The 13,636-nt window shown below is 32.3% G+C and overlaps 2 protein-coding genes across 2 annotated transcripts in view; both read left to right on the top strand.

Moving 5' to 3' along the window:
* LOC124357838 overlaps positions 1–2,276 on the top strand; it is a 186,745-nt gene extending 184,469 nt beyond the window's left edge. Inside the window, exon 10 of the mRNA XM_046809909.1 lies at positions 657–2,276. Coding sequence (XP_046665865.1) covers positions 657–849 — 193 coding nt within the window. The 3' untranslated portion in view covers positions 850–2,276. The remainder of the gene's footprint in view (positions 1–656) is intronic.
* A 5,524-nt stretch (positions 2,277–7,800) lies between these two features.
* LOC124357851 (probable glutamine--tRNA ligase) lies at positions 7,801–11,010 on the top strand. The gene is given in 22 exon segments (XM_046809931.1): positions 7,801–8,199; positions 8,201–8,287; positions 8,289–8,387; positions 8,389–8,439; positions 8,441–8,542; positions 8,544–8,582; positions 8,584–8,928; positions 8,930–8,968; positions 8,970–9,077; positions 9,079–9,183; positions 9,185–9,265; positions 9,268–9,342; positions 9,344–9,388; positions 9,391–9,492; positions 9,494–9,529; positions 9,531–9,548; positions 9,550–9,576; positions 9,578–9,616; positions 9,618–9,889; positions 9,891–10,161; positions 10,163–10,435; positions 10,437–11,010. Coding segments are annotated over 22 exon segments (2,337 nt in total). The 5' UTR covers positions 7,801–8,118; the 3' UTR covers positions 10,479–11,010.
* The last annotated feature ends 2,626 nt before the right edge of the window (positions 11,011–13,636 follow it).

Here is a 13,636-nt window from a genome sequence, read left to right on the forward strand (position 1 = left end):
TTGCCATGATAACCGGATGTTATCTTCTTTGTTTGCCCTTCATCCACCTGTAGCAGAGTACTACTGGTTCTGCCAGGTTTGGTCCAACATTTGTGGCTAAAGACGGCTCACTACGGTGAGGCCAAAATGTTTAAAGATTTCAATTGTGTTAGGTTTCAACTGGAAAACCTTGATAAGAGTTGTGGTGTCAGCCACATATACCTAAGAATTAAAATTGAGATAAAAAAGTTCATTTAAATTTCTGAGAAGATACATAGATTTGGCTAAGCATTAGCAAAACATATAACTCAGAGCAATATCTTGAAAATGAATTGAGTTGAGGACAAAATAATGCAAGATTTGAATTGTGCTAGCAATTTTGCAGCACGGTTTGAACCAGAACACCTTCATGATAGTCATTTTTACTGTATCTTTCTAATTGTGAAACGAGTCATTACTGGAATTCAACTCTTAAATGTATGTTTTCATCTTATAACTAATATCCATGAAACATTGATTCAAAGCTCCTGGACCTCTGAAAAGACATCGCATTGTCTTTATTATGAATTCTATACAAGTGTAATATATATATATATATATATATATATATATATATATATATATATATATAGTTAAATTTTAAATTTTTTATCAATAACAACATGAATGTATTGCAGGTACTCCCTGAATGGAAAGCCAGGTTACGTATCAGGAGGATCGACGATGAACTCAACAAGATCAATTTCCACCAACAGTGATCACTACGCGATCGTCCATTCCCGCCCAGGCAGCAGGTACAGTCCAGGTCAGAAGAACGGCCATCGAGGGCCTTCGTCCAACCTGGGATCTCACTACTCCGGGAAGATGTAGGACTCTGTGTGCTCATGAACCTTGTGATACTGTGTACAACCGCGAAACTAAACACCCATAGACCGAGAACTGACCTAGTTTTATACAGCTAACAAATCCTAAACAGTCGATTATAAGAAGTCTGCAATTTACAATAGGATTTGGGAGCTGTCCCATTGTAAAATAGCGTTCTTTAACAAATTTATAGCATCACATTCTTACTCCAATGTATTATATGTTGAACATTATCCTGTGTTAATAATGACTAGAGATTTACTTCTTGATTGTGTAAAAATGTTACCTGTGTCAGCCTAACTGTCTTCCATATAGTAATATTTACTTTAAGTTTAGTTGTGTATGGTTAGAAAATCATAGATTTAGCGTGTAGTCCCTCTCTCCTATATGTCAAGCACATATTCCCAGAACCCAGATAATCTCATCCACATAGTCCTATTAGTCACCAAAGACGGCTGCAGGGAGATTAACTCTCGCGAAGCGATGATTTGACGCAGGTTCACATCTCTCTTGATTCTATAATGATCTGAATGGTAGCAAGAGGAATAAATTAAAGGTGCTAATATTCATTTAGTAGATGAAAAACTAAGTATTATGTGTTCTCATTACTTAAAATAAGAGTCTTCAACCTGATGTGGACTAGTAATCTTAAATGTTACAGAGACAACAGTTTCTTGATAAAAATATTGAAACCGGTTTTCAATCAATTTAATTACTATTTTACTTTATTTGTCATCCATATTGCAAGCAAAACATAGTAACTTGAATCATCAATCAAAATCAACTGATATACTAATTTTTAAGAAAATTTGAGCTAAATTTAGTACCACAAAAGTCAAATTAATAGACGAGATGAAAGTTTACTGCATCTAGGTATACAATGACGTTTACTCATAGTTTGAAGATACTGAATATGACAGATTTATAAACATTATATAGTAGAGTTTTCCATTATAAAGTTATTTTATCATATTTTATAACAATGACAATAAAATAACAGAACTGTGATTATATTTTTTCTTCCAGAATGTTATAGATACATTTTAAATCATTATAAGAAAAAGTAAAAGAATTTAACTAGCAATGTTTGTTCCAACTATGTAAATAATAATCCCTTAGTTATAAAACACTAACTAATTTTGTATATACATCAGTAATATTTTGACAATTTTAAGTGTATGAACTGTACACAAAATTGTATGTGCTACACACACACCAGTTTTTATCACAAATTGAACTTTTTAATATAAGTATAATACCTTAATATTAATTTTTTAAGCATATGGTGCAAACAGAAAAATGCCCAGAAAACTAATTTTTAAAAATACTGAATATGCCATGTGTTTGTTTTTTACTTAGTACTTTTCTGAAATGTACATATTTTTTCATGTCTGTATATGTTATTTGTTAAAATGCCATAATACAATTTTAAATTTAACTTGTGAACTAACCCCCCCCCCCCCCCCCCCCCCCCCCCCCCCACCCCCCCCCCCCCCCACCCCCCCCCCCCCCCACCCCCCCCCCCCCCCACCCCCCCCCCCCCCCATACACGTTAGACTACCTGATTTGAAGAGATAAAGAAAACACCAAGTGCCTTGGAGATATGATAGATGAGAACTTTACATTGTAACCTCATGTTGACTAGCTGTGTAAAAGTCCATATTAGTTTGAAGGTTTATTTTTGACGATGGACAGGATTGTGATAACTCTTGCAGATCTCAAAACGTAGTGTTACTGATTTCTTGTTTCACTGAACGATGGCAAATGTCCGAAAAATCCTGTTTCCTTCACAAGTCCTATTAGGTCATGGGAATTCATATCATCAGACGAACTAAAAAAAAATTTTAATATGGTAAAAATTTTATATTCTGCACTTTTTAAATCCCACCTGATGTATAACTTGACAATCAGGTGGAACAGCCAGCTCAAAACCTAGAAAGAGTTCTTAATTTAATAGAAAAGAGTGATTAGGTGCCTTGTAGCACTGAACAATAAATAACAGTTGTAGAGAAATCATCCAGTGCTTTTGTCATCCTTAATTAAGTATAAACAAAATCTAATGCCTACGTCACAGTTACCCAGAACGGAATAAGTGCTATGTCCGATCTAAACGTATGGCAACTTATTATTTTTTTGTTTCAAAATTAGTTTTACAACAATTTCTATTTATCAGGAACAACATATAATAGATATATTTGGCAGAGTATGAATACATCCATTGACAGAGCGGATGTTTTTTCCTGAATACCAAGTTTTAAATTTGAGTAAAAATCAGCATTAAAACTGAAGAAAATTATTTTGGCAATGATTAATAAGCATTCTTCACTTAGGGATGAAATTTATATGCTGATGATCAGGGAAAATACCTTTTATTCGCTTAAGAGTTACTTAATTGCCATATAACACATATAATTAATTTATCTCTTTTATCAGGAGATTTCCCTGACAAATTAAAATTTGCAAAGAGTTGTTCATATTTTTAATAAAGGGGGTGCCTTTATTTTAAATAAAGGGGGGGTGATAACCCTTCATGTTATCACCCTTAATCAATTCTTTCAATTATTTTAATAATTTTTGAAACAAGTATTGTGCCATCGATTTTTACACTACTTTAAATATCTGAAAGTTTCTGGATTGCTGAGTTCATTGAATAAGTTTGTTATTTCTGTTAATAACAAAGAAAAGTAATTGGTGTGTTTAAGATATATCTTGTTCATTTGACAGTGTGTCCCCACGATATACTAGTAATAACAATAAGTGTCTGGTTTCAAAATGAAAAATCAATTGGTTTGAATTCAAATTAATAAACAGAAAAAAATGTAGAAATATATAATAGAAGACACCATCGACTTAAAAAAAATGTACAAATAGCTAAACCAGTTTCAATCCAAAAACCCCAAACATTAAAATATGGGGTGCTGCAAGTATCGGTTTCTATGCCCCTTAATATTCCTTTTGCTACATAAAAGGGCTTTCCAGAGATTGTTTCAGTCCATACAAATTGGTAGCAATTGTTTTTCAGGAAAATGTCAAGAAGCCAATTGAATATCATCATTCATCGGTTTAAGAAACATGAAACAATTTTTGAATAGCAAAGTTTTGTACTGAATTAATATGAATCCAATTTTTATTTTATTTAGTACAAGGGCAATAAAAATATGAAATATTCCGTAGTATTCGAGTTTATAGAAGACAATGTCATATAGCAACTTGATTCAATGTTTTTTACTTTAATACTAAATGAAAATTTAACCTCGAATTGAACATCTAAATCGCGTTGTTAGCATAATGTCCTTAGGATTGATTGTTTTAGTCTGATATACTAGTACACTCAAAAAAATTCACATCATTTTTGTGGTATGAACATTCTAAATTCAGTATTTTTTTACACTGATCCATTTCAACATCTTACTTATGAAATTAGCATTTATGGGGCTACATCTAAAAGAATTTATTGGTTACTTTTACAGCAAAAGGGAAACAATTTTTTAAGAGCTAGGCATACTAATGGCTTATGGTTCAATCATACTTGAAATGGTTTTGCCAATGAGTAACAACAGTTTGTAGATCCAGTCGAGTTCAAAAGGGCTGCAGTTACATTACAATTTCGAGGCAGAGAACCTTAATTTGATTTTATTTAAAGAAAACTATCTGAGTACAAAATTTCTTTCTCATCTTCCACAACATTTCATATTGGACAATGATAAAATTTAAAAACGAACTGATGGAATATTTATTAAAACTGCCACTCTGCTTGTTTTACAAGGTTTTGATATCAGATTTCAAGTAGTATTACGTATGTCTAGTAACCCAGCATAATGCTGTTTTACATAAATGTATTTTAGGATGCAGAAATGAGTTTTTACATAAAATATGATTTGTTATGTGTATTTGCTCTTTTTATCAGTGTCATAGTTTGTCATTAATTTATTGATTTATAAGTTTGCACACACTGTAATTGTTAAATTGTTTTTATTTAATGATAGTAATATAAGATACTGTTCTTGCAACATGGACATTTTATGAATAAAGATATTTTCATTCATTCAATCTGAGGAGACGGATTTGGAAAACAAGAATTTGATGCCTGCCAAGGTAGTATCACTCATTTCTTGACACAGATGGTGATGTTGTGTTTGCTACAGGTGTGGATGGCTTCCAAAATTTTTGATTAGTTTTAAATGTAGTGGTTTCTGTTTAAACTTGTTTACAACAATATATAACATTAATCGATTATTATTATTGAAGGGGTTCTTCCTATGTCTATGTCATTTGAGTTGATTAAACTAAATGTTTTTTTTTTAATTTAAAAATTTTGTATGATATCCCTAGGAATTAAACCCTTAAACCCCTTAATGGAGTACTGCAGCATTACTCCTATGCTACGTGAAGGTCATTATTATCGGATTGTGTATAACTTTGGTATATAATAAACCGTAGCACTAAAATACATTCCAAACAACACAATGAGAAAGGAAAACAAATATAGGTTTTGTTAAATAAAAACAAATATTGGGTCCTACTTCTCAGCTTAGTAGAGAGAAACATGCATTTGATTTCAAACTTCAAAATGCAGAACCTCCGACGTGTTATAAAAAGTTAAACTAATGAGCATAATGGAATAAAATTTATTATCAGGACTTGCATACATATATGGTTACTTTTAAAATAATCCCCATTTAAATTGAGGCATTTGCTGTACTGGTGTACAAGCTTTCCAATACCCTTTTCATAAAACGTTACTTCCAGTGACTTGAGATGGTTTTATATGGTGTTTCTGAGTGCATAATGTGTTTGGAAGTACTATCTTCCTAGTCACTTTATTTTAGGGAACAAGTGAGTCGCTTGACGCTACATCAAGACTATACTGATTGGTCTAAAATGTCACATTGAAGTCCGGCAAGAATCTGTCTCGTCAGAGGATTATTCCTCTGGGTTTAAAAAGCATAGAGATACCATATAACTTATATTTAAATTGCTTAGTTTATTGTTTTATCTCTATGTATATATTATTTAAAACTTTACAAAATTGCACATGGTTTTAAATTACATGTGTGGCTATTTATTTTAGTAATATCTAACAATAAACTCAAAATTAAAATTTTTTACTGGTTACAAAAGATTAACCATAATGTAAAATCTCACAAAAACCAACACAATAAAAAATTAATAAGAAACTAGACAATCTTAAAAAATGCTGTGTTTTATACCTTATTTTTTTAAATGAGATAAATTATTGTAGTTTAGAAAAATAACTTTTACTACTCCTGTACAAACCATATTTAAAGGTTGTACCATTTTGATAATTAAAATACTATTTGAATTATAATGAATCCAAATTTTAATGTAATGCAAAATTACATAGGATTCAAGTTCAATTCAAACAGTATGTATAAATCTTGTCATGTAATTCCATCCAGTAACTAATTACAGAGTATATGGTAAGTTTAAATTTTATTGAAATATATTCATTAAGCAATTTCAATTTTGTTATGCAGTATATTTTAATTTTGTCCTTTTTTTTTACTTTGTATGGTTAGCCCTGAATGGTTTATGTAAGTGGCACAAGTTACGCAAAGAAAAGGTAAATATATTGCTATTGCTACCATCTCAAATAGTTATAATTTGTATGAGCCAACATCTGTATTTTCTTGTGTATTTTGATTCCTTTGAACACAAGTTTGCTCAGGATTTGATCCTGAATGGTCATAAGAGGGCAAGAATGGTGTAAATGGAACTAACTTTTGCTACTTTCTTATGTGTGTGACTGGTCAAAACCAACAATGGATTCATGTTCAAGGCATCAAGAAACAGAGCTGCTTCATGATGTTTCATATACTATTTTTACTCTTAAACAACTTTTAGCGTGTTTAACATATTTGCTAATTTAAAAACCAGTAAACTTTTAGTGGTGCTAAAAAGCTATATATATTATAGTTTACTTTCCCATAAACATATAGAAGTCCAGATGTGCAGTTTTAAATCATTCCAGTGCTTTATCAATTGTTCATGAGTTCATTTTTTATTCTTGTTTCTCCTAAACACGATTATAACAATGATGTAAAGGTAACAAAATAGAGGAAAATTAAACAAGAATGCTGCAGTACTTGCCCCTAAAATAAAAGCTCTTGAAAAAATTAAAACACAGCGAATATGAGTAAAATCATGACAAAACTGCACGCTAAGTAACCTTAATCAAGAAGATTGAGGTTTTTTCCTCTTTGTATTATATTTATTTACAGCTAAATATACTAAAATTACAGTAACATACTCAAAAATGTACCCACTAGAAGCATAAACATTAATACTAAATACATTTTACCAGCTTCTTCTTATTGGAAACTAAACGCTTAATATATGATCAAACACTCCAATAAATGACAATTTTTTATTTTTTGTGAGGCCTTTCGTGCTCAATGAACACATGCGTTATGTGGGTCTGACGATGTGTTCATTGAGCACGAAAGGCCTCACAAAAATAAAAAAATTGTCATTTATTGGAGTGTTTGATCATATATTAAGCATTAATACTAAATTTTAAAATGTCCAGAACTTGAGACTACTGTCGGAATTGAAATTACATACACTGGCAATAAATCATCCTTTCCTTGCCAAAAACTGAACTTTCACTGTTAAGATTTTTTCAGTAGTAAAGGAAGTCAATAGCGACTGCCCGGCGCTATGCATGCTGCACAGACTGGTCAATATTGACTGTCATAGTGAATGTTGTAATTTGGAAGCTAAATGGTAATGTGTGCTAATAATCTTTTGTAATATAAAAGATTGTAATAAAAAAATGTAATGTAATATAAAGTATCTTTTCAAATGATTCACTCAGAGGAGCATATTGCTATACATATTGCCAGAGACGTAGATAATTGCATCCATTTACAAAGTCAAGAATTTCAACTGTGCTATCCAGTTCTTTTCGCTTGAAACAATTCCAATTAACTATATAAAAATATACTTGCAAAGACAATTTATAAAACATTTGTTCATGAAGTCAGTATATCTCCAATAATGGTTTAAGGTTTCAGGAGAGGTATCTACTGCCAAAAACTTTTTAGAAATGGCCTCAAATCTTCTAGAATAGTCTGTGATAAAGGAAAAATACCAGTTATGTGTTGTATTGAAAACATTACCTGTACTTTTACTGTTTTATTTAAGAGTATTCCTTTCAAATATTGCTTTATTTGTTTCAGATTTCTTCATATGTTCCTACTAATCTTCTCCGCAAATTTTTAATGACAAAGGGAACATCTTAATAGGAGCAAAATGTCTGACCTATTGGAATTGTTTATATCTATTGGATTAAAGGAACAAAAAGCCAAGGAAACTTTAAAAAATCCTACAGTTTTCATCGAATCTAAAAATATGTATTGATGAAGCACGCAAGATTCAAGATGTGAATTCCGAGGATGGAATTTTACTATATCACCTGGCCTTCAAAAGTAAAACCTCAAGTTACTCAACATTTACCATCTGTTAGTTGAATGGATAATGACAAAAATAAATTGACTTCGCAACAGAGGTTGGATGCTGCCTTTAGAGTATTTATTATCAAATGCTGCTGGTAATTTCAATGTAGATGCCTTTAAAAGAAGCAAGTGGAGTAGGAATAAATGTAAGTCCTGAAGAAATCGAAGATACAGTAGAAAATGTTATAAATAACTACAAGAACGAATTAATGGAGAAACGGTTACAGATTCAACCCTGGAATAATAATGCAGGCAGTTAATTTCCAAACTGAAATGGGCTGACGGTAAAGCTGTGAAAAATGAAGTAGATCTGCAAATACTGGATTTACTTGGACCTAAAACTGAAGAAGATTTGACTCCTGCCAAAAAAGGTGGAAAGAATATTATTAAAGTCAAGACTGAGAAGAAAGTAGAAAAAGAGAAACCTGTTAAGGATGTCGAACAAAATGGCATTGATAATGAAGGTGTGGTTTCTATAACTGATGTTTTAAGTAAAGTTAATTTTCACAGTCCTGGGGAAAAACTACAAAACAGATTGGGTATGTTGTTACTCCAAATACAATGAAGCATTATGCAAGAGCATTTAAAAATCACTGGTGGCCAAGTAAAGAACTAGGTTTCCTCCAGAACCAAATGGAATTCTTCACAATAGGTCATGCAAAAGCAATAAATATAAATTTTGGTTATGCAGCGGTGAACAATGGTGTATGCTTCCTCAGATATGATGATACTAATCCGGAAAAGGAAGAAGAAAAGTTTTTTCATTGGCATTAGAGATATGGTTGAGTGGCTGGGCTACAAACCTTTCAAAATTACACATTCATCTGATTACTTTGATCAGCTTTATGAATGGGCAATTGTTTCTAATCAAGAAGGGGTTAGCCTAAGTGTGTCATCAAAAAGCAGAAGACATAAAAGGCTTCAATCCACCTCCTTCTCCCTGGGAGAGAACCGCCCAATTAATGAAAACCTTCAGCTGTTTGAAGATATGAAAAATGGAAAGATCGATGAAGGAAAGGCAAACTTTGAGGATGAAAGTCACATTAGAGGAAGGAAAAACAGGACCCTGTTTGCTTACAGAATAAAGTTTCTTCCTCATCACCGGACAGGGGATAAGTGGTGCATATATCCCACTTATGATTACACTCATTGTCTGTGCGATTCAATTGAAACATATCACTCACTCACTGTGTACCAAGGAATTCCAAAAACCGACGATCATCTTACTAACTGGCTTTGCAATGCTTTAGACATTTAATTGTCCTGTTCAATGGGAATATGGTCGACTAAACATGAACTAACTATACGGTTGTGTCCAAAAGGAAAATCGCCAAACTAATCACTGAGAAAATAGTTCGTGATTGGGATGACCCAAGGTTATTCACTCTGACAGCATTGAGGCGCAGAGGATTTCCTGCAGAAGCCATAAATAGTTTCTGTGCTCGGATGGGTGTGACTGGAGCCCAGTCAATTGTAGATCCCATGATGCTTGAGGCTTCAGTGCGAGACATCCTCAATGAGACGGCTCCCAGAGTCATGGTTGTTCTCAACCCGTTAAAGCTTACTATCCTTAAAGGCTGGTACGAGTTCAAGTGTTTCTGTTCCAGATTTCCCTAACGATCCTAGCAAAGGTTCTCATGAAGTGAAATTAGACAGTGTTGTGTACATAGATGGATCTGATTTTAAAGAAAGTCCAGAAAAGGGATTCCGTCGCTTAGCTCCAAATCAAACGGTTGGCCTTAAACATGCAGGGCTTGTTATTACTGTAGTCGAAGTTGTTTAAAAACTCTTAGTGGCTGTGTATCTGAACTGAAGGTGACTGCTGAAACCTGTTTTCCAATACCAATAAACCAAAAGCTTTCATACAATGGGTTTCTGTTCCCATTACCATTGAAGTACGTCTCTATGAAAGATTATTCAATCATAAGAATCCAGAAGATACGACTGCAGTGCCTAATGGATTCCTGTCTGATGTAAATCCTAACTCTTTGAAGGTTGAGCAGGCTTTTGCTGACCAGTCACTTCTGTCTGTGAAACCATTGGATAAATTCCAGTTTGAAAGAATAGGATTCTTTACAGTTGATCCAGACTCCACATCTAGTAAATTGGTATTCCAATAGAATCGTTACACTCAAAGAAGATGCTGGAAAATGCTAGTACTATCTATGTAGATTATATTTTCCAGATTTTTAATTAAAATTTGTTTACACTAAAAGTGTTTGTTTATTTCATAAACATTTAGTTATATCTCATTTACCTAATAGTGTAAAACATAGAAATCACTCAGTTTTCAATAGTTTATTAACTAACGCTTGTTTAGTTTCAAATAAAATTCGTGGAACCTTATATAAGAATAAATAGTGCGGTCAGGTTTGCTTTATTAGTTTTAAATTATTTTCATTATACAACAAAAATTAAAATGTATTCAGTTTTTTATGATTTTGTTTTTATGTGTCACTTCATTTTAAAGACTTGATTTTTATACTAACTTGAATGATGTTTTATAATTTAACATCTAGTTTGGTTTTGATATTGTAGAACATTAGTGTTTTATTGCTGGTTTTTATTGTAACTAAAATATAAAACTTTGCTTTTATAGAGAGTACTTACTTTTTTTGGGAAGAAACTGTACAGTTTTTTAAATGGATTGATATTTTCATAATGTTTAATAAATTATTTGGACTATTAATTTGTTTTCAGTTATTTTCCTGTCTATTAGTATTTCCAGCAACATATTTCTTATGCTGTAGAGGACCCTATTTATTAATTTGCAGGTATTTTACTACTGTATGTTTCAGGCTTAGTACAGTTTAAAATATATCTATTAAAAACAGTTTTAAGCCGTTTACGCTTTTAGTAAAGCACTGTGTTTATGTTGAAAAGTTCTTGTGTCTACATGGTAAGGCACCATATTTTATACATATTGGCCAAGATTATTAATATTACTGGATCCTGCAAATGGTGTTATTTCATTCCAAAAACCTAGTATCGACATTTGTTTATTTAATTATGCTGACAAGACTTTATACTTCTTTGAAATGAAATAAGAATGAGGTCAGTAATATCTGCATCGACAATTTTTAAATTTTATCCATATCCATACTTCTTATTTTTTAGTAATAAAAAAAATATATGAAATTTTAAAAAATATGAATAACATGGGAAAATAAACATACCAGACTATACTCAAATTTTATGTACAAATACAAAGAAATAAAATATAAAATTTGTTAATGAAAAACAACTCAAATGTACAAATTTTGTTTTATTCTTTCACTACTCATATTCAAAACACAAAGTAACACAATATGGCCCGAAAGAAGATATGGTAAAGATTTTGCTAAAACTCTATGGCTGTAGCACTAAAAGGAGATATGAATTGAATGAATAAAAATTGTTTATTTCCCAAAATAGTAAAATAATACATATATACCTATACACGTATTGCAACAACGTATGGACATACATACAATGCTATTTTGTTATTATATAAACCTTGTAGTAATTAAATTATTTAATTCCACTAAAATTTGAATAAAGAAGAGTGATATAATTGGGAATATGTTTTGGCACAATTTTGTCATTATGATCAGAATTCTTATGCATATTCAACTAGTGATGACTATTATTTAAGTTTTGCAGCTAACGCCATGTCAAACCAATGGTAACACAATTAATATCTTAAAACATTTCAGCAGCCTTACTGTGAAGGTTAAAACACTGAAAGTGAAACAGGCCAATCATTAAGATATTTGAAAAAGATGGAACTTGTATGAAACTTTGTGTACAAAAAAGTCTAGTTTTGCACCTCACAAAATTAAACTACAGTGAAAAAGTGTAATGCAGAGGTAAAACCAGGTCAAAATAATTTCTGTATGATTTTTTAATTTCTTTAAATACAGGATAATTAAGGAAAGAGTAACATTTCACAGAACTCTGCCGGTTACATGTGTCAAAAGAGTAGTGGTTAAGCCTTGGCACTAAGACTCGCAAATCTTTCAACAACTTCTGAAGGTTTCGCAAAAACCAGGATCAGTCACCAGATTATTCTTCAATGGTTGAGTTGTGATCACTATACTGTGTTCTTATAAAACTAGCAGAATGAGGAAAATTCGCTTCCAATCAGAACCAACAATGTTTGTTTAAAGCAACTCACTTAAACATCGTTTAATTTGGACTTGATTTCACCTTAACACCCATTGAGGCGAAAACATTTGGTTTTTGATGTCAAACAACAGTTGTTTTCACCACTTTGAAAATAGATTAAACTTACGGTCCAAGTGTTTTGATCTGTTAAAATATTTCACATCGCACCTAAGGATTTTATAACCAAGTTTTACCTTTTTACGTTTTTAATGATGATTCTTGAACACTTGCTGATTTGAAAATGCCAGCTCTGTAGGGATTTTAAACATTTGTTTTTTTCAGTTTTCCAATCAAGTACCTCACAGTCAGAAAGCTTTACTACTGTTGCAGCACTACCAAAAGCTTTCAAAATACTCTTCAGGTGAATTATGCTGGTTTTCTTACGAACAGTCTTCTCAATTTGACCAAAAAACCCGGTCCGGAGGCAAATAACTATGACCAGTTACTGGAAAAATAAGTTCAAGCGTATTGATATTAGTAGGAGCATCAATTGCTAACCATTTTTGAGCCATCAACAACAACATGGAGTTCTTATTTTGGCCGCCCACACCCGTCTGCAACAAGATTGAAATTTGTGTTTCTTAGTCTGTGGTAGACTGCAGAAGCTATTTCGCAAGACCCTTTTGGACACTCCAGTTCTGACCATGTGTATGAAAAAACGTTGTCATGTGTAAGTCTACTTTTGGAAGTCCCTTCAACAATGGTGAAATTAAAAATGTAAAGTTGTCTGGAATAGTAAGTTGCTTGATCCGGGATCCTAGGTAGGGGCATGTTTTTTTTGGCAGTCAAAGCTAAAAGTCTTAACATTAACACTGTCCATCTCTTAATATATCAAAAAAGCTTTTAGCTCGTAATTTGTGTACTCGGAGCTCAGTCATTATTTTGTTCTTATCTGCCTCATGAAGTGCTCGTTTTATTCCCTCGCGCAAACGGAGGCAAGTGGAAACAAACATCCACAGCTGGCGTCCCAAAACCAATATTGTATTTCGTATTGAACAAATTACGAAAGAAGCATTCTCGTTACTTTAAATTCAGGTAAAGCAGTGGAGTTGTAAACTCCAAAGTGTTCTTGATGTTCATTTCAGAGGGTAGGTACACTCTTACAGAAGAAGATGATCGGCAGTAGTGAGATTCATTACATTTCAGGGACTCAAACAAATTGTATTTAA

This window comes from Homalodisca vitripennis, chromosome 1 (assembly GCF_021130785.1).
Source record: "Homalodisca vitripennis isolate AUS2020 chromosome 1, UT_GWSS_2.1, whole genome shotgun sequence".
NCBI classification, from domain to species: Eukaryota; Metazoa; Arthropoda; class Insecta; order Hemiptera; family Cicadellidae; genus Homalodisca; species Homalodisca vitripennis.